The sequence below is a fragment of the Danaus plexippus genome, chromosome 24, assembly GCF_018135715.1.
Source record: "Danaus plexippus chromosome 24, MEX_DaPlex, whole genome shotgun sequence".
In the NCBI taxonomy this organism is placed as follows: domain Eukaryota; kingdom Metazoa; phylum Arthropoda; class Insecta; order Lepidoptera; family Nymphalidae; genus Danaus; species Danaus plexippus.
In genome coordinates this window covers 4,216,815-4,238,855 of record NC_083552.1, presented here as the reverse complement: position 1 = coordinate 4,238,855, position 22,041 = coordinate 4,216,815, and the positions used below count along the sequence as shown (strand labels likewise).

The 22,041-nt window shown below is 35.6% G+C and overlaps 3 protein-coding genes across 7 annotated transcripts in view; 2 read left to right on the top strand and 1 right to left on the bottom strand.

Annotated features, from left to right (window-relative positions):
- The window catches only part of LOC116775968 (facilitated trehalose transporter Tret1-2 homolog), a 34,593-nt gene extending 30,552 nt beyond the window's left edge, over positions 1–4,041 (top strand). For all 3 annotated transcript variants that reach the window (XM_061524292.1, XM_061524291.1, XM_032669040.2), the window contains exon 4: positions 2,679–4,041. In XM_061524292.1, the coding sequence (XP_061380276.1) occupies positions 2,679–3,895 (1,217 nt within the window). In that variant the 3' untranslated portion in view covers positions 3,896–4,041. The remainder of the gene's footprint in view (positions 1–2,678) is intronic.
- Positions 4,042–4,097: 56 nt separating this feature from the next.
- On the bottom strand, positions 4,098–13,469 carry LOC116776011 (uncharacterized). 3 transcript variants are annotated; one of them, XM_032669098.2, is made up of 5 exons: positions 13,331–13,469; positions 10,343–10,642; positions 9,977–10,139; positions 5,163–5,400; positions 4,098–4,645 (listed from the first exon to the last, which is right to left on the bottom strand). In XM_032669098.2, the coding sequence occupies exons 1-5, from the start codon at positions 13,406–13,408 to the stop codon at positions 4,513–4,515; spliced, it is 912 nt and encodes a 303-aa protein (XP_032524989.1). In that variant the 5' UTR covers positions 13,409–13,469; the 3' UTR covers positions 4,098–4,512. The 3 variants fall into 3 exon arrangements, with proteins under 3 accessions (XP_032524989.1, XP_032524991.1, XP_032524990.1); XM_032669100.2 differs by having other exon boundaries at positions 4,098–4,630; XM_032669099.2 differs by having other exon boundaries at positions 9,986–10,139.
- Positions 13,470–16,569: 3,100 nt separating this feature from the next.
- LOC116775949 (facilitated trehalose transporter Tret1-like) lies at positions 16,570–19,689 on the top strand. Its single transcript, XM_032669019.2, has 4 exons — positions 16,570–16,698; positions 17,614–17,749; positions 17,867–18,012; positions 18,356–19,689. Exons 1-4 carry the CDS (start codon positions 16,672–16,674, stop codon positions 19,532–19,534), a joined length of 1,488 nt encoding a protein of 495 aa, XP_032524910.2. The 5' UTR covers positions 16,570–16,671; the 3' UTR covers positions 19,535–19,689.
- The last annotated feature ends 2,352 nt before the right edge of the window (positions 19,690–22,041 follow it).

The following is a 22,041-nucleotide window of genomic DNA, read 5'->3' as shown; positions in this document are numbered from 1 at the left end:
AAGACAGCCGACATACATATACTTATTTGCACCAAATCCGAACGAAACAAAATATGCTGTGTATATAGAAGACGTGTTTATTTTTTTTATACTTATGTCGATATGTGAGCTGTAATATTGATATTTGACTCAAATTCACACATTATGAGGCAACAAGTAATGTAAAAGAATTGTTTTTTTAGATTAAATAAGATTGACAGCGTTGGAAGTCTCTCAACATGAAAATCCGTTCGGAAACTTATAAAGAGATACTTTGAAACTGGAGAGTTTGTACGTAGGAGTATCATACATTATTTAAAATGTATATATAATATAATCTTTATCGTTAATTTAAATAAACACAATATATATAACTTGTTATCACACGGCCATATTTAAATTAACTCATAATATAACAATTGTATGAAAAATTGCAACCTGAGTACAAAAAATATTACATATTAAGTACGATTATTAAGACTTTTATAGGAAGTAAACATTGATTTTACTTCACTGAATCATGTACTAATGTTATTTGTAACATAAGGAAATGTTTTGATATATCATACATATACATACAAACATAAGATGAGGTATTTTTATTATAATCACTTTTAAGATCAAGGACTTTATTAAACACGCGACAACTTTTCTCCTAGCGGTAATCATCTTAGCCTTAGCGTGAGCTAATGTCGTCAAACTATCTACTGACTGTTTTTTTGTTTCACATTGAATATATTATTTTAAATAAAGCATTAAAATTTCATCGATACGATCAGGATTTGAATCTGTAACCTCCGGAATATCACGTTCCGATTGCTTCACGAAATAAGCTATGATGTACTGAATAATGTCTTTGAATCTATCATTATATATTTGTCCGTCTTATTTGGACGGAGCTGCCATCTATTAGGTTTGATTACAAAATCCTACTCATTGTTTTCTACCTAGACGGTATAGAAACATAGTCAGGATACCACCGATGTTAAAATCGTATAATTCTTTTAAACATTCTTACTATCGTGTAAGTAGATTTACGAATAAATAACAAGACACGCTCCGTACGTATATGAAGATAAAAACATGTGTTAAAGGCATATATATATATTACTTCGAGATGCAAATAAATAATCCTACCACTATCGAGTTTCTTTGATGTAGTCTATTCATATATCAAGAATCATTAACATATAAAATAGTATTTGAGAGGGTTGAAGCTGATTGAGCAAGAGCAACCAACATGTTAAAAATACAAAAAATCTGTTAAAAAATGAAAGTTGACCTTAAACGAAAGCTGGTTAAAATAACTATAAGACGTCCTCTTAATCTTTTCCGAGAATTCACCGTAGGAGTAATATTTGTGTTGTCAAGACGAATTCGAAGTTTAAGTTCGTTTTGAAATCACTTCAAATAACTGGTTAATTTATAACAAAAATAATTTGATTTTATGCCACAGATTAAATTAATAGATAACTATAAATAAATACATATTGTGATTTACAACATATACAGTTTGAATACCCACAGATTATATATATAAATATTGATTACAATTCGCAGACGGTCTTAACTGCATTGTTATATTGCATACTCGAATTAAGACTTCTTTGTCTGGTAAATTGCATTTCTCAAGACAGGTTTCAATAAATGTCAAAGGTTGTCTTTCGTTACCAGTGCTTTTATGTATGACTAAATATGTACTATGATTCAAATGTAATTATATTTGATAGCAAGCCTTTTCCCTTTTTTTAATGCAACAGATTTCGAGTAAAATTCCTCTTACGAGACAAAATAATGTCTAGATAAAGTTTGGCAATAAACACGTTGGTAGTTTTATTAATGAGTAAACAGAGATATAGACGATTTTTAATTGAAGCTTTTTTTTGTGTTATATATATTTTTTTTGTATTATATATTTGGATCAGAATTCTGTGGAATTCAATTCTAGTGTAGTAGCAGAAAATTTACAAACATTAAAACGGAGCCGTTATCAAATACGAAATTAGCAATCACATGTTTGGCATCAGTGACGATTTTTCGAAATTTTCCTTCGCTGAAATCTAAATATACATAACTCTTTGAAATCTACATGATAATATTTCAATGATTTGACGTTATAATGATTTCATTTATTTCTCATTAAATGAACAATTTTATATATATATATATATATATATATATATATATATATATATATATTATTATTGATATTCTGGCCATTATTTAATTCGGAGACTACATTTTATAAATTTTAATTGTAAGAACAAAAATATTAATACAAACATGGAGTCATAATTACGAACTCACGTATACTTATACAATTTTTAAAATAACTAAAAACACGGTAGGTTCATATTAATTTGCTATAAATAGTATTTTTTTGAGAGACTTACTATAACGAGTAATTTAAACGTTTCAAATTATTTTTAATATAAATAGAGATTTTATTAAAAGCAAGTTTCTTTCTAGGATTGGCTATTTTCCCTTATTTCCAATAACAAACCTACCTATTTATATCAGTGACAATTTCAAAGACAGAAATCTAAATAGTTTCAATATACGGACAATGCCTTACTTCATTTACTTGCAGAATAAAAAAATAGTGTAGTAAATATTGCCGAACAAAATGACTGTTGTATCAAATATTGAATAATATTATTCTCAAGTAAAAAAATATTTAATTAAAAATGTTTTCACAGCGGCGATGGCGGCGCTACCAATGGCGCCTGGTTGTCTCATCGGTGGTTGGCTCATGGAAAAATTTGGAAGACGAAACGCCCACTACATGGTCTGCGCTCCCTTCCTCCTTGGCTGGATCCTAATAGCCTGCGCCAACAACCTCGCCCTTATACTACTTGGCAGATTCTTCACGGGTCTTTGCGTTGGTCTCATTGGACCACTTGGCCCCGTCTTCATTAGTGAAACCACCAGCCCACAGTATAGAGGAATTTTCCTGGCGGGAATATCACTGGCAATCGCCGTTGGTATTTTTGTTGCACATCTCATAGGAACGTATATACACTGGCAGTGGACAGCTGTGATTTGCTGCTTTTTCCCCATCATGTCAGTAGTTTTATTAAGCATGATCCCTGAGAGCCCTACCTGGTTAATTGCTAAAGGCCAACTTGAAGATGGCGTTAAATCCTTCCATTGGTTGAGAGGTTACGATGAAGAAGCAAAGAACGAACTGAAAGGAATAGTAGAAAAACAAAAAGCTCAAGACTCTGAACCGGTGCCGACGTTACGAGAGAAAATTAACAGCTTGAAGTCACCGACGCTGTTAAAACCTTTGTTTATAATGATAATATTCTTTGTAACATGTCAGTTCTCTGGTGTTAACGCGGTAGCCTTTTATTCTATAGAAATAATTGAAAGAGCCGTAGGTACGGGCATAGATCATTACATGGCTATGTTAGGAATAGATTCTCTGAGAACATTTATGTCTGTTGTTGCGTGCGTTATTTGCAAGAAATTTGGAAGGCGCCCGTTGTGCATGATAAGTGGAATCTTTACAGCTCTATCAATGGTGGCTCTGTCCATGTTCCTGTACTGGGCTGATGGAAAACCAAATAATCTATCTTGGATTCCTCTTTCTTGTCTAATGTTATACATATGTGCCATTTCCATAGGCCTCGTGCCTCTGCCATGGATGATGTGTGGAGAACTGTTCCCAACACGAGTCAGAGGTTTGGGATCAGGTATCAGTTCAGCAACAACATTTGTCTCATTCTTTATAGTAGTTAAGACTGCTCCAGGTATGATGTCCAATTTAGGAGAAGTCTTCACATTTCTGTTCTATGGTATCGTAGCTCTTGTAGGGACTGGAATACTTTATTTCGTTTTACCGGAAACGAAAGGCAAGAGCCTTCAGGAAATAGAAGACAAATTTAAAAGTAACAAAATAAGCATAGCCTAATTTTAAAAGCTAGTAACTAGGCATAGTCATAATTAGATAGTTTTAAAAATTCCATAAAATGTACTTGCTTAAAGCGTAATTTATTTGTTATCTGTGATATTGTAAATATTTAAAAAAATAATACATTTACAAATGTTAATACATAATTGTGATTTTTTTTGCCCTTACCTTTATTATTATGTGTCAATAATAAAAACAAAAAAAAAACAGAATATATTTATTAGATTAAAAACAAATAAAAATAAATATTATATAGTATTAATGACATAAATCGAAATAGCAGAAGATATACATATTGAGATTTTATTTTCGTCTTTCATTAATCTTTATTAGGATGTTGAAATTCATCAAGTTATATCTTGTTGATGTGAAAATTACTAATTACAAATTAACCGATATTAATAAATTACATGGAATACAATTAAAAATTAATAAATGAAAACATACTTATTTATAAATTTGACAATTTTATTATTAGAAGAAAGTCGTTCGTCAGTATTAGTTTAACTTAGTAATTAATATGGCAACCAATGAATCACGTTGGATACTTAGTTTTGGGCCTACTGTTAGCAAAAAGGCTTCTATATCTTGGAATCTTGGTAACTGTTTTGTTTAATTCACTTGGATCGTGGCTTTACAAGTCTGGAAGCCGGTGGAGCAAACTTGGCGAACCCCTGCTGATCAAAAACTGGCAACAAATCCCGGACTCTGGCAGATACAGTACCACCCGTAACCCTGGAAATATAGCCCCTGTGAAGAAGATATTATTAAAATTAGGGTGCAAACTACAGTGAATCAATCTTCAGCGTGCTCTACACTCGTGCTGCTACATATTATCCTTCTTTATTTCTAAATAGCCATGTTTTAAAGTAAAGTTATCATGAGGAACACTGAAAATATGGGTCGGTTAGAATATACAAACTCGTAAAAGGCATACATGTATATATTGATATTATAAGAAATCTTTTGTATCCATAAATAATAAAATTCTCATATTAACGGCCTATTTTTTTTTTAATGAATTTGGTAAAAACAATTACTAAGTTAAAATTTGAAGGGCTACAATGACAGTGAGCCTCTAAACGAGATTTAGAATGTTTTTATTATTAATTATCACAATGTTGTATTTTGTGGTTATATTTTTTTATTGGATTATCAATATTTGTAATATTAACAATAATCATTACTTTTGGTGAAATACGAATTAAAAGTGCATCTCTATTTATAGCATTGCATGTCTAAGTCATAAATGATAAACGTGAAGTACCGGCTAGGCTTGACGAGTTTAGCTGCCTGTGCCGGTGTCGCCAACTCAGTCGGGAAATACGTAGCTCCGTAGAAGTCTAGACCATTTTGAAGTAGGATGTTAGCTTCCTCGATATTGGCGAGCGTGATCCTCATCACACTGGAAGCTTCCTTCGGTACCATGCTGCTCACCAACTCTCCGTCGATACTGGTTATAGCACGAGATGGCGTTTTCTCCAAAGGTTTTGGGGTTGAAGAACCTGCGGCATCGATATGAGAAAATATATATTTTAAATAAAGTACGACAAAATGTTCACTTTTTTTTAGGAATTAGCTTCTATTTTTCAAAGTCAATTTTATTTTTTGACTCTCTAACCCCCTTTTATCAAAGCAGTTACAAATTTGTGAGGTTGCCACCCTTGCCACGTCTTTTACTTCAACTTAATTTTATTATTATTATTTTATAATAGAATGGTAAACTAGGAAATTATAATCAAAAATAAATAAATATTTTATTGCTTTAAAATTTTTCTTTAATAATTTTACGATTAACCTGCTCCGCAGAGTGCCACCGATGTTGTGATTAAATTTGTAATTTAACAAAAAAAATGAATTCAAAGCTGATTTACCCGAAATAATATCAACTCCAATTTTCGTTATTCCGCAAATATTTGTTAGTAAAATAAATCTTGCATCGTAGCCTAGACTTAAAAAAAAAATGCTTAAGAAGCTCATATTAAATATTTTATAGATAAGGATTCATTAGTTGTACTTTTTCATAGTTTTATTTTTGATCGATTGTATTTGACTTTATAAGATTACTAGGAATCAGCTCCGGCTTATCACGGACTCTTTACAAAAAAATATAAAATATCGTATTTAAGTTTGAGAATTATTAAACTTATGTTATGAGAACTTTCAAATGGTACGCCCGATTTAAATGATTTAAAAAGTAAATTACAGATACTGATGTAGACTTGAAAACGAAGTAATTTATGTTGATAAGGCTTAATTTATTCAGAGGGTGTCCTACTAAGTATTTTTCCGATATTTAGCCTTGGGCATACGGGTACGCGACCCCGGATCCTCGAGCCACCACTTTCATACCTCTATCCTCAGTCCATGATGGTGGTGTCCCGTACCTCCCCTCATTCCCCTTCCTAACCTCTTTCCCCCCTTCTCTATCTTTTCCTTTCCTGGTTTTACCCGGAAAACGGGGTTTTGGAGGTCAGACGGCAGTCGCTCCGTTAAAACCACTCCCGCCACTCTTATGGTTGCAAAAGTTTATGGACTGGGTACGGCTAGGGCGTCGCCGATAAACGACGCGCAGGCACATCGCCCTACACCTGCGATAAGTGGGCAAGGGCTACCGTGTCAAGTACGGGCACGGCTAAAGACGTTAGTACCCCAAAGGAAACTCCGCTTTGCAACGTGGAATATTGGCTCTCTAACCGGACGATGCAGAGAACTCGCAGATGTACTCATGAGACGTCGGGTCCAGTGTGCGTTCCTCCAGGAAACTCGCTGGAAGGGCAATAAATCTCGGAACATCGGACAGGGTTACCGGCTGATATACACTGGGTCGCCTTCAGGTAAAGCTGGTGTAGCGGTAGTGCTATCTGAAGAGCTTCGGAATGGTCTTCTTGAAGTTGATCGTCGCTGCGACCGCCTGATGCGGGTGCGGGTACTGATCGAGGGAGTGATTACTAACTTGATCAGTGCTTATACTCCTCAGGCTGGATGTAGCGGGTCCGAAAAAGAGTCATTCTGGGAGCAATTTGAAGAGGTTCTACGTGCTATACCAGCTGCTGAAGTAATCATAGTTGGGGGAGACTTAAATGGCCACGTAGGTAGGCCTGCGGAAACGTTTGATCGTGTACACGGTGGTTTTGGTTATGGTCGCCGCAATGCAGAGGGAGAAAATATTCTCAGAACCTGTATTGCGTCTGACTTAGCCGTCGTGAACACGTTCTTCCAAAAGACTCCACAGCACCTTATCACGTATAAGAGCGGGTCCCACTCAACCCAAATAGATTATCTGCTGACCAGACGGCGTCATATCGGCAAGGTGACTAACTGTAAAGTCATTCCTGGTGAAAGCCTGACTGCCCAACATCGACTTCTTGTCATGGACTATGTCGTTATCCCGAAAAAGAAAGTGGCCGAGAAACGTAAGCCTCGCATCAGGTGGTGGTTGCTGAATGGAACGATGCAGACCAGCTTTCGGGCAGAGGTTGAGAGTCAAAATCTGTCGACTAATACCGAAACTGCTCAGGAAGTTTGGGATCGAGCCCAGTCAGCAATTATCACAGCAGGTAAACGAGTTCTAGGCCTTTCTAAGGGAGGACGGGTCATTGACAAGGAGACATGGTGGTGGAATGACGAAGTGCAGGAGGTGATTCGTGAAAAGAAGACTGCCTTTAAGAAGTGGCAGCAATCAAACTCTCCTGAAGACAGACTAGAGTACATAGCAGCGAAACGTGCCAGTAAAAGGGCTGTTGCCAGAGCCCGCAGTGATAGGTTATCACCATTATATGATACACTTGAAACTGCGGAGGGGCAGAAGCTCATTTACAAATTGGCACGAGCTCGGGATAAGGCGACGCAAGATATCGCAAAATGTCTTAGCGTGAAAGATTCCCAAGGCACGTTGCTGTGTAATCATGCCTCTGTGAAGGAGAGGTGGAGATGCTACTTCAAGGAGTTGCTAAATACTCAGCACCCGTGCAGTCTTCCAACCGAAATACCTCCTAATCTTGGACTTATTGCCCCGATAACACCTGACGAAACTCGGAATTGTCTTCGACGCATGAAGAATCGGAAAGCGGTGGGACCTGACGATATTCCGATCGAAGCGTGGAAATCATTGGGCTCTCTTGGTGTGCTCATACTGACGGACCTTTTTAACCGCGTCTTGAACACTGGGACTATGCCACATCAGTGGCGTTATAGTTACATTACCCCTATATACAAAGGCAGGGGCAGTGTTCAAGATTGTGGTAGTTATAGGGGCGTTAAGATCATGAGTCACACCATGAAGCTCTTTGAGCGTATGATCGACCTCAGGCTCCGCCGAGAGTGTACTGTCTCGGAATGTCAATATGGATTTCAGCCAGGATCGGGCACCTTGGACGCCATCTTTGCCATCAGAACTCTGATGGAGGCATACAGGGAAAAAAGGAGAGCTCTGCATGTCGCATTCCTAGATCTGCAGAAGGCCTTTGACTGCGTGCCTCGTCAATGTATCTGGTGGGCATTGCGATTCAAAGGGATCCCTGAGGCCTATATTGACATCATCAGAGACATGTACCGCGATTCCGTTTCAATGGTTAGGACTGCTGTTGGCGATACAAAACCCTTTCCGATCTCAGTAGGGGTTCACCAAGGCTCGGCTCTTAGCCCCTTCTTGTTCAATGTAGTGCTGGACACTGTCTCGGCTAACATCCAGGACCAGCCTCCATGGCTGATGATGTATGCCGATGACATAGCGCTCATTGATGAGAGCAGGTTGACGCTAGAGCGAAGAGTGAACCTCTGGAAGGGTACGCTTGAGAACGGTGGTCTTAAACTAAATGTGACGAAGACCGAGTACATGGCTTGCGGAAGCCCGGACTCTTGCACTATCCATATAGGTCCTGAACCAGCCGTTAAGTCGGAAAAGTTCAGGTACCTTGGATCTATTCTCCATGAGTCCGGAGGCATCGATCACGATGTCCAAGCCCGGATCAGCGCTGCTTGGGCGAAATGGCGTGAGGTCACAGGTGTGGTCTGCGATCGCAGAATACCTACCAAGCTCAAGGGAATAATATACAAGAGCATAATCCGACCGGTTCTCTTATATGGAAGCGAATGTTGGCCAACACTGTCCAGGCACACTCAGGAGCTTCACGTCACGGAGATGAAGATGCTGAGGTGGATGTGTGGCGTAACGCGGGCTGACCGTATACGTAACACATTTATCCGAGGTAGTCTTGGAGTCCGTGACGTAGCGGATAAGCTTCAAGAGAGTCGCCTGAGATGGTATGGCCACGTTGCACGCCGGCCTGAGAATTACGTCGGAAAAATTTGCCTTGACATGTCGGTCCCTGGAGCAAGACCCCCAGGACGCCCAAGAAAGCGATGGCTGGACACCGTGAAGCAGGATATGAGAGCCAATGGACTTACCACCGCGGATGCTAAAGACCGTGCAAAGTGGAGGAGTTTGAGCAGGAAGGCAGACCCTGGCTAATGCTGGGATAATTGCCAGGAAGAAGAAGAAGAAGAAGGCTTAATACCATATTTATGTAAATAGCTTTCCAATAAACGTTTTAGCAATGCCAATTTTTAAAAGTTGTAAAATGGATATAGTATGTTAACCTTAAGGTATAGATGTATGCTACCGCAGATTTTTCTGTAGACCTATATAAGATATACAATTCCACCATATATTATTTTGTTATATCTCAAAGATTTTAGGCAGCGTTTTCGTTAAAAGCTCTCAAACGGCTCATGTTTTCCCGACATCTTCAACAAATACCGTCAAAGTACACACAAGAAAATACAAAAACTTAACAAATTATATACTAAAACCTTCTTCGAGAATCACGCTATCGAGTGGTGACAACTGTTTGATAATCGGTGCAGTAGTTTTTCTGTTTATCGCGACTTTGTTTTATAATATGTGTTGATTATCATTTTGTCTGGTAACGTATCTCATAAGCGCTTCTTTGGTAAATTAAATTTTTAGTTCTATCAAAGTCTAGCTGTGGTTTTCAATTGTATATTACTGCCAATTATAATGTCCAAAAAATAAATTAAATCAAGCTAATGTTATCATAGCCTACAAAAAAATCTTACCAGTGTTACCTTCACGTGGTGATCCAGTGAAATGCAGACGCACCACCTCCACGACGGAAGTGAACTTGAACAGAGCATGACGCACGTCTTCCTCTGGCACCTCATCGGGTATATCATACACGTAAATCGTGAACGTCTTCTGAGGACGGCAGGGTATCGCTATCTGGAAGGCAGAAAAATATGAAGTGCTTAGGCTATTGCTTATGAAACGCCATTACTAGCATGAATTACATTTATTTAGGACTATCTCACTTATTAAACATTAGCGTTATAAATAGCCAACCGTCAAATGGTTTGATGGTGGACGTTGGTAAACAAATGGGCAAATGAAGCAGACAAGAAAGATGAAGGGCAGAGAAAACTTACCTTTCTATAAAATCTGGATCCAGTAACCTTATGGAAGCCCTTCTTGAACACCATCTGGTAGTCATCGACGCTGGAGAATTTAAACAATATACCTGTAGCGGTTTTTGTTAGCGAAAAGCAACCTTTGAATTCCATTTTCTCGCAGATTGCGGAAGCCTTCTCCATACTAAGGCCATGAGAGGGGGTGAGAAGGAAGGCTCCTTTGGTGAGGAAGTGCTCGGAATCCGATATGTCGGACTCGCTATCTCCGCCCTTCATCAACGTATGGATCTGCTCTTTCCACATGTATGGGTCTGACATCTGGAGATATTATGTAAATTTCTCTATTAAAGAAATATAAGCAAAAATTATTAATAAATTTTATAAGATTAAGGTAAAACAAAACAAAAAAAAAGTATAATTTATCGTTCTAAGAAGTGATTCCACACAAAATACTTTCAGTTCGTGTTGAAATGCTGAGTTCACTGATAGATTGAATAAGTTTAAGAATTATTTAGGACCAATAACATTTGTACATAAATATGTTTTAAAATACAAATGTTTATTCTCAAAAAAAATATATAAGTATGACAGTGAGATCACAGTTACTAAACGACTATCTGGTTTTCTAGCTTACATACTTATTTTTCTTATTAGTTAATAAATAATTCAAGGAAGTATAAATAAATACTGCTGTAAAAAAATTACTAATGAAAATATAATTGAATTTATTTCGTCTTCTTTGAGTACACTAGTTTTTTTTTCAGAAAAGCTCTTAATGCTGAAAATTTGATCATTCACGAAAAAAAAAATGTTATGTTATTAAATTTAATACGATATAATCTTCTTTAGTCAGACACAAAATTTTTTGCACAACCGATTCACAATTCGAAAAATTTTTATGCCAAGATAACTAACATCGGTTGTAATTAAAATTACTTTAAGGTTAGATAATTTGTTTCTTAAATTATTTATTTTCTAGTATGAAGGGAAAAATTGTACATGTTTTTTATAAATAAATTTGAACACGAATATATCATAAATAGCATCTGCTGTTGACATGCAAGAAGTCAATGAAACGTTTGAAAACAAAACTAGTAACAAGAAAACAATGGTTAATAAATATAGGAAGACAGTAATGGCTCGTTTCGGATCAAAGCGCGCGCATGATCCCTTGCCTTTAGGCTTTAATTGAAGTATTGTTTTAACTTCCGTTAAAAATATCAATAAATTCTAGATCAACTGACAGAGCCATGCCACCATGCTTAGATATATCCGTTTCCTGCGGGAGGCTGTATAAAAATCTGCAATTAATTATGAGATCCACAGCACAGGTTGTTCGCAGTGGCTGTCATACATCATGGAATTAATTTATATACCAGTTATTATAAGCATCTACGTTTTTATACAATATATTACATTTCTCACATTCAAAAAGACTTAATTATTTTTAAAACTCTACAATTATGTATAATAAATAACATATTAAACATTATATACATTTATTGATTTTTATTTAACATCGAAGAAATCTCGTGTGGTCATATTTTGCTAACAATTTTTGGTGTAAACTTCCAATGAGCAGCGACTGTCCTTATAAAATCCATTTGAATGAAGTCAATTAAATAAATTGGGTAATAGATGATAATGATCCATCAACCAACAACAAATTTAGGTTGTGTTTTCCTAAAAACACCAAAGTTTATGCCCATTCCTAAATACCCATAAGGATTTAAATACAATTAAAAGTGTAATGATTGAGTTATCCTTGAAGTGAACCGAATTGGAAAATGATAGTCTAATTACAACTGTGGGTGGACAAGACGAATACTATCGGGTTCCCACAGACTTTGGGACCATTTATGGTGACACAAATTGGTTCTGTTAAACAATTCGCTTATAACGTTCCTAATTAATTGACACTGGCTATTTGAGATACAATAGTCGTGGTGGCCTGGAGGTTAAAAGGCCCGCCTCTCATACGTGAGGGCGCGGGTTCGAAACCTGGCAAGTACCAATGTGATCTTTTCCGAATCATATGTACTTTCTAAGAGTATTTAGACACCACTGACAGACGGTGAAGGAAAACATCGTGAGGAAACCTGGTCTTATAATTTCAAATTATAAGATTGAAATCGCCAACCCGTCTTGAGCAAGCATGGCGATTAATGCTCTAGCCTTCTCCATGTGAGAAGAGGCCTTTGCTCAGCAGTGGGCTTCGATAGGCTGATGATGATGATGATGATGATGATGATGATTTGAGATACAATAAAATTGGGCGAATTAGACTGGATACTCAAGGACCGATCGCTTTTCGTCCCAAAAAAATACCTATACAAAAAAAACGCTGCTTTTTTATGACTTAACATATGACTAATAATATTAAGACACTTAATCCTAAGTTCTGGAATTGGGAGACAATAATAGTTAGAAAATAAGAGAGAATGTTTAAAGTAACGGACAATTGAAAACGACCAAAATGTTTCTGCGTGTTAACATAAAAAACAATCACGGTGTCTTAATTAACTTCGTATTATCACAGTAATAATTGAAAAAGGTGCGATTTGCTTTAAAATCTATCAGTTCTATCGATACATGGGCGTAAAAATTTATTAGTGCATTTTTTTATATGTACGAAATGGTTATACTAATTGTATTTAATTCAAGAACCCATAAAATTATATAAATCTTAACTTAGAATTAAAAAAAAATGACGCTTTTCCGGAGCAACAAATTTCACGGTTGAATGTTGAATAATATCAACAATTTAAGATGAACGTAAAAACTATTCTGATTAATATAATTTTATATTTAAGTTTCTACCTTTAAGCCCCACTTTGGGCGCCAATATTGTTAATGAATACGATATGACTTTACGTTCATAACTCGCAATGAAATCAGATAAATAGCTTAAGAGGATTAGGTTGAGCCTGTGTATAATGTAAGGTACCTACGTGGAACTGATTTTAATAAAAAAAACTATTAATGATTATTCTATAAAACACTTACCGAACCGCGTGGCTTGTCGGATTTCTTGGAGTCTTCCTGTCTATGTTCTGTGTCAGAGGCGCCTTCCGCTAAGGACATCTTGCGTCTGAGGTGCGCGTGCGCAGACCGACTGTATACCCGCACTGCCGCGATCGAGCGTGAAGACGCTCCTTAAGAACAAACCGTCTATGGAGGGGCTCATTGTTTGATAATTTTATTGATGACTTTAATTTCATTAAGCTCGATTGACATGTTTTTTTTGTCATCTATTTATTTCAATATAATGTTCTACTATATTTTTTGTATACAGAAGAAAAAAATTGATTTAAAAAATTATATTTCATCAAAGTAATGTGCAATTTCTTAACGGCTGTTTATATTATTATGAAGTTAAAGGCATGCGTCATGTGGGATTTTCTTGAATGATTACAGACTGTTACAACGATTATAAAAAAAGTGTCGATAAAATTACGATGATATTTTAAACAACTCAACAGTTTCGACATTTTTTTTATTACATTTACTCAAGTCATCTCCTGTATCTATATACCATTATTAATATGTACTTTATAACATATTGTTCCTTAAATAATATGTATGAGAATTCGTTAATTTTATTAATATTTTCCTGATATTTGTAGCACATAATTCAAATTTAGCAATATGTAGGTGTGTTAACTTGTGAATATTATCATATCACTCTATCAAAAATCTCAGGGCTAATATAACTCCTTACAAAACTGAAAACTAACTTGTGAATTCCAGTGAAACACATTCGGCGTAGTCTTAATTAATAAAGAGGTTTCAAGTACATTTGCTGGATATGTATTCCGCTTTTCGTCAGGCACCACGACAGTTCACATGGGCTGATACGATTCTCTTAAACGCAGGTAACAAAACTCTAGTACACGTGGCCAAAGATAACATCTGAAGCGTTTAATGTTTAGTCTTATTATGAGATCTTTAAACGTAATACCTATCATAATTTATGTATTATCTTTCATATGGTACGATTGAATGTTAAAAAGTTTTGATGTTTCCTCTTCCCTGTCGATTGCACGCCCTTTTGAGCTCTGTACTGTGTCCGCTGGTCAATAACAAAATAGCATTTTCTCCCCAAATTTTTGTTTTCATTTATGCCCGTGATCCTTCAAGTCTATCATATGTCATTACTGTGTCGAACTGTTGAACTGAAAAATACTCAGACTCTGAACCTCAGATATTTTCTTGGTATATGGCATCACCTCTACTTTAAAATATACGTATCATTTAAATGCAACACAAAGTCAGAGCGACTTTACCCAGCTTTGAGTAACAGCAGTATTAATAAGCAAAACTTCAAGCATGATAAGTCTGCCTTTATAATAAAAAAATGGTGACAAATAACAAGAAACCCAATTATAATATAATAATTTCGTTTATAAAGTTTACAAGAATAAAGATAGAAATTAAACAGTTTGACTTAAAACAATTTAGAATGCTGATGATGTTCACCAGCATTCCAAAGTAATATTATGAGTAATGAAGCCTCTAAAACTAGATACGACTAGTAACTATTTAATGCCCACGTTTTTAATAAACTAAACGCCTCTATACATTAAAGATTTTCCATAGGTTTCAATATGTCTTTCTAAGTTTTTAAAACAAAATATTGAATAACCCTGTTTCGCAATAGCTGTGAACGGAATTTGGGACTAAAAAATATTCTCATAAGTAAAATACCAAATTTTATATTTGATGTAAGATATCTATAAAAAAACCGTTGTAGGGAATTCGCTCTTATTTTTGACACACACATTAAAACGGAAGGAATAAAAATTTAAGAAAGAATATTCTTCAAACATCAGCCGACCTATCAAATTGTGTAGTCCATGATCTGAACTAAGAGTTGAAAGTGGTAATTAGTGCGTGAGAAAAGTTGATTGACAGACAGAAAGAGTTCCGTCTCGCAGTATGCTGAAATTCTTATAACGTCAGTGTCACCAACAATATTTTTAAATTATAACAGAATTTTCTTCCCGTTGAGGTCAAAATGAGGTTGTATACGCACCACTTCGTCAGCTTTAGATTGATTATGTTAATATACTTGAGAATGCTACTCACACACACACACACACTAGCACACAACACACACAACAACAACAGAACACACTCACAAGCTTCACCCTCATTGAATGAAACATAAGTATGTCAATTAAGGTACGTCACTTTCATATTCTGTAAGAAACTCATTGATCCATTCTATATATCGGATTTTATTATAAATTCATTGTTTTAAAGACAGGACGCCAGCCTCGCTGGCGTCTCTAATGTCACTTGTTTCAGTATGTTCCAGATATTTTAAAATGACACTTCAATTCTTCTAAATGTTCTTGTATTTCTCGAAGGTTCTTTATGCTCCGCACTCGCTGAACTCTGCCGTCCGCTGTCGTGCGTCCAGACGTCATATTTAAACCAGAATTCAAACATAGTTCTATTCTCTTTGATTTCGTTTTACTTTTAACAATAGTAACGACGACCAGTTGTTATAATAATTGATGCCAGTTATTTCCATGTTGCATCCGTCATTGAAGCTGCTTGCGCCGATATATATAATATAGATTTTTATTAGGTATATGATATATCTATTTACATCGACAAGAATATGATTACTTTGACCATATTTCGTAATAACTCCTGACGTTCACAAATAATTCATAGACCACACTTGTTAATTTAAAGCGGCAATATCTTTATATAGAAAAAAAAACTAAATCTAGGAAGATAAGGAATTTTAATAACTCCTCATTTTAATTTTATTAGCGAAGTTAAATAGACCAATAACCCAAACCTTAAAGATAACAAGATTTATTTGTAAAACATAAAACGTGAATTACTTAATTATCAAGATAAAAACCTATGTGATTTTTTTTTATAAAACTGTTCAGCCCTTGCTTTTGTTGAAAGTTCCCTTATTAAGTTCTAAATCAGATTTTATATATTTATAAATTATATTCGTTATTTTTCACTGTATGTAAAGGCCTCTTCAAAAAGGTTAAGGGGCCCCTTAAAGCTACACCTGGGTCGCAAGTCCCAGGCACTGTTAAAGCTACTCTTCCGCCAACGCGATGGACCCGGCACCCGAGCGGTGAATCCATGGAATGCTGAGAAGTTTCGTCTGATAGTTACGGAAATTCATTGAAAATTAAATACTTTATTTAGCGAGCTGATAAAATATCGTTAGATAAAAAACATAGTGATAATCTCGTTAGTTAAACCATCTCGTATCGTGTATTTCGTGTTATTTCGGAGACGACATTTCGTAACTCTCAAGGTGTAGTGAAGTAAATTTTCGGAGACCCTATCATGATCTATATGACACGATGTATATTTCGCCATTTATAAAACAGGTATGTTTTTTGTATTATTATTTTTTTAATTATATCTAAAGATTAAAATTTTCATTAATGTCCATTACTTGAAATTCCCTAAACAACTAATCTTTGATAAAATATTTTGATATGAATTCTCTGCGATTTTTTGTTCATATTAAACACTTAAATAAATTCCAATTGTATGTAAGTTAATCAAATATTTTAATTAAGAACATTGTCAAGATGCCAAAAATGATTTCTTTTATGGGAAATCTTAAACCGTTGCTTTTTAACTAGGAAATAATATGGTATGTTAAAGCCATTAAAGCCTTATTCTGTGTTGAACTCCGAAGCAATTATTACCCTAAGTAAGTTTAAATCTTTAAGTATAGTTATTGCCAGTTTGAGCTGACAGACTATTTATTTGTTGTTCACCAAAATTAAAGTATAAATAATTTTAAAAACTATTTTATCTTATATATCAATACATAACTTTATATAATAAATTAAAAATTCCTCGATACCCATTCGTGTTAAAAGTAAAAAGTGAGTAGTGATCTATGAGAAACATCTGTAAAATATAATATATGCATAAATATGGGAAACATTAAAAAGACGATAAATTACAATACATTTTTTCATTTAGTTATAGATTCAAAATATATCATTTAACATTCGTTATCAAAGTGAAACGCAGTTTCATATGCCTTTTGCTATTATTTTGTACTGAAGTGTTCTGTGCGCATAGCAACGTCCATTAAAGCCTATAATGTAATGTTTATTATAATGCTTCCTATTTTATTTAAAGGATAATCCTGTTATCTGTTACTGGACCTCGAATAAAAAAAATATTAACAAATTGTCGAATGAAACACGAAGCCATGATTATTTATCTCAAATTAATATATAAATTTGTCATCTATATTTTGTTTTCAACAATATTGTTTTCAGTGTTTCGTGACAGTGACTGTGGGTATCAACACGATCACATACGGATGTGCGATTGGTTTCCCAGCTATACTTCTGCCACAACTTAAATCTCCTAATTCTGAACTAGAAGTCACTAAGAAATCTGAATCATGGATTGGTTTGTTCTTACTTATTTTTATTTTAACCTGTTTTATATTTATTAATAAATGCTGTCAAGCCAGCACTTGTTCATAACAGCAAATAAAGTAAAACTAAAATTATTTTTCTGTTACAGCGGCAATACTTGCTTTGAGTTTGTTGGCAGGAAATTTTGTATCTCCGTTCATCATGGAAAGACTTGGTCGAAAAATAGCTCACTTTACAGTTTCTGTAATATTTTTGTGCGGGTGGTACATCACTCTCCTTGCTTCGAACGTTGAAGTGAGTATCCCCTTATCTGAACTTATAAGTTGCCGAGTAAAAAACAAGCAGTAGGTGGTATGGAACATGGGCCGGTTCGACCAGGGAAGTACCACCCTCCCACAGAAGATCGGCTTGAAGTAGCTTTCAATGCCTGCGTTTCGTCTGATGAGTGAAAGAGCCGGTTACCCTTTCCCTGTTCCCACCCTTTCCTGCCATTTCCTTATTCCCACCCCTACCTCTACCTCAACAAGCAAGGTTAGCAACGTTGGATATCCATGGGCAACAGTGATTACTGACCATCAAGTAGACCGTCTTCTCGTTTGCCACCTTTCACATAAAAAAGCATAATTTTTATTTGCAGGTCCTTATCATCGGAAGAATATTTCTGGGTATAGCTGGAGGTATTTTAAGTACATTAAGATCTATTCTCGTGGGGGAATATACCAGTCCTCGAAATAGGGGTGCTTTTCTGTCAACACTGTCCCTTACTCAGGCCTTTGGTATTATGTTGGTTCACCTCATAGGTTCTCTCTTTTCTTGGCTAAAAACAGCTCTGATGTGTGTTTTCTTTCCATTCATAAGCCTCATAATGATAATATATACTCCCGAATCGCCAAGTTGGCTTATAGCAAAAGGCCGCTATAATGAAAGCAGACAGGTCTTCAGGTGGCTCAGGGGAAACGATGAAGATAATGAACTTGAAAGCATGATATTGGCAAGGATGGCGTTCGAGCAAGCTAAAATAAAAGAATATAAAGATGGCAACTGCTTCCGAAGATGGTTTCAAACAATCAAGAAGAAAGAGTTTTATAAACCTATACTCATTCTTATCCACAGTAATACTATTTTGCATTTCTCTGGGGGAACTACTATAGCCTCATATTCTACGGTAATTTTAGGTCATTTAATGGGACCGAAAGCCAATGTACATTTTTGGATGGTATTCCTTGACGTGCAAAGAGTTATTTCTAACTCAATTTTCGTTTACATAATAAACAGAACCAAAAGAAGAATAATGATATTTTCAACTGGTGCTTTGTCGTTGGTAAGCCACGTTGCTATAGCTATATTCATATATCTCAAAACATCAGGATGGAATTACGACTCCATTTGGCTTCCAGCGTTACTCATAAATATTCAATTCTTCGCGGTAGCTGTAGGAACTGTTCCTCTCCCACAAGTCATAGGAGGAGAAGTACTGCCATTGGAATATAGAAGTATTGGTGGCACGATAAGCTTAGCGACAGGAGGAAGTATAATGTTCTTAGTTCTTAAGACGTTTCCAGAATTAATAGATAACTGTGGTTTACACGGAACTTATGTAGTGTATACAATGGTTATTTTTGTTAATTTGCTGTTAATCGGAGTATTATTACCAGAAACAAAAGGCAAAACTTTACAACAAATTGAAGACGAGTTTAGAGGTAGACCTTTGAGATTGGAAGAAATTGAAGCGAGACAGTCGTTGCAATCAAATCCTGTGGAAAATTATAAAAGAAAAATGTCTGAGAGTAACACGATAATCGAAACGTATAACTGAATGTGACAATAATATTCATAGACATGACGGGAACAATGTAGCTGTAGAGATGAACATGATTTTCAGTGCCTAGATTACAGCAATTAAACTTTCATAAAATGTCAGATGAAAGATGTATATATATTTAGTTAATTGTTCGTGATATTTCTTTTTGTGGTAATAATACTCAAATAAAATATTTTTTTTTATAATGTTTAAGTCTTAAAAAGAATACAAAGGGTATTCAAAAGAAAAATGTGTGTTTATTCATGTTCAGTGCCTGCTCCAGTTGCTTTTACCACTATTATCTTCTAATTATTTTACAGTATGCAAATAATGTCGATGGAAGGTCTTATGCCACTGTGCCTCCCGTGTATACGAGTAAAAATACAAGTCACCGATAAATTGATAAGATCGATTGTTGATATCGCATAAGATAATCGATGTCAAAATACACATCACACAATTTTACTTTGAAAGTATCTCAAATGTGGTCCTCGTCGTAGTAAAATAACAGTTTCTAATAATGAGATCTAAGATTTTTGCGAGTATTCATTTAAATGAAACTAGTATTATTCGGATTTACTACGCGGATTTTATTATTTAAAAACTACACACCTCGTCTGCCCGTGATCACGGTTGCTGCAAAGTAACCGAAACGTCGGGATTATGTATTATACTAATTTGCTTCTAACGATTTTCTAAAGTAGAGCCTAATAGTCACCTACAAGAACTATGCTCACAATGGTGTACCAGGTCACAAACAATGTGCAGTTTCCTAAACCGCCGATTTATTTCAAAACCTTGAGACCTGTTTAGGAACGTAAAGATAACATTCTAATCTCACATGTGTTCAGATAAACTAAATCTTTTTATTCTAAGTTATCACAATTTTGACGTGTGTCCTTCTTGGGTACAGATGAGTGTAGACAGCTGGTTTCATGATCGTATAAATCGGTGGTCCGACCTATTTCAAATTCGATGTAAAATGCCTTATGATAAGTAGGTATGAGGCCGTCCATTAATCACGTGACGATTTTTTAGTTTTTTTTCACCCTCCCTTCTCGCGAATAAGACTTTAATAATATATCCGTATCTTTGACATTCTTACTTGATCCTGACTTGAACTATGTCGGCGGAAGATATTGAACTAAAAATAGGTATTTAAAGAAAGCTATTTATTGGAAACAACACAAAGTTAAAACTACAAGGTAATGAAACCATAGACAATAGACATTGAAGTGTACAACAGTGGCACCATACGCGGACAGCATCGAAATTAATAATCAATTCTTTTGTTTATTCTCCCAACAAAAATGTTTACTTTTTTAAGCCAAGTTCCAATACACACTGTTACAGTGCCGGCGTAAGGGCCACTGATACCCCGGGCGAAAATATTGTGGCGCCCACTTGAGGGAAGCAATTTCAAGTGTTAGTTTTTTGCTGATCCCAAGTAAAATTATATTAAGAATTTCATCTTTCCTTTAGCGTTACCCAGAGCTAACGACGCGGACGTAGAAGGTTCAGTTATCCCCACCATCTACCACGTGTCACGCGTATCGGTTTGGCGGTGGAAGTATTGCACCAATCGTAAGCGTAAGCACCGTGTGGTCGAGGAGTGACTCTAACGACATCGTTAGAGTCGCTCCTCGACCACAAACCCTCAAAAAATCCATCTAAAAAAAATCTCAATAAAAAATATGCATATGCACAGAGCGTAGAGGACAGTTCTGAGGGTTTGCACCAGGAGAGGCAAGAGACTCCAACTTCAGACCTTGGCGCCCCCCCGAATTTGTCGCCCTGGGCCATCGCCCCCCCCTAACGCCGGCACTGCACTGTTGGATGGTTTACTCAGATACGGAAACATTTAATTTGCATTAATAGATTCAAACTAAGGACAAGCATGTTTTCAGAGCATGCCCTTTGTCAGTAGTTAGACATGAAAGATAAAACGCTTAAAATTTCACCGGTAGAATCAAATAAGTTCCTGGGGCACAAGTGGTGGAGTAACCACCGGTATATAAAAGTATTCGTGACAATATTGGCTTAAAACCGCTAATGACGTAATTTTTTGCTAAGTAAAAAAATAAAATTTTTTTTTTGGAGAAAACATTAATGTATTTAACGTAGACATGTAGACATTGGCGGGAACTATGGAGCAAAACTTGCAGGAAATACGAGTTGGTATTAAAGTTAGACAGTCTGTGAAGGTAAGCCTCGTTGCATTTAAAGTCTTAATATTTGCCTTAAATATTTTAAAAGAAATTTATTTTTAAAAAACCTCATAAAAAACAACTTTTTCATTTGCTCCGTTATCAGTTTATAGTACGGAGACAGGAAAACTTAGTCTTAAAGAATACTCATCTATTTTCACTTATCAGCTTTCCATTCTAGATAACACTGACCTCAACAACAACGATAAACTTTCACCTTATAAACTGGCCTAACTGAGGGTACTTTCTAAAAATATATGAAATTTTCTATCAAAAATATATTTAAACCTCCAAATATCCAAAAAGACTTGCCGA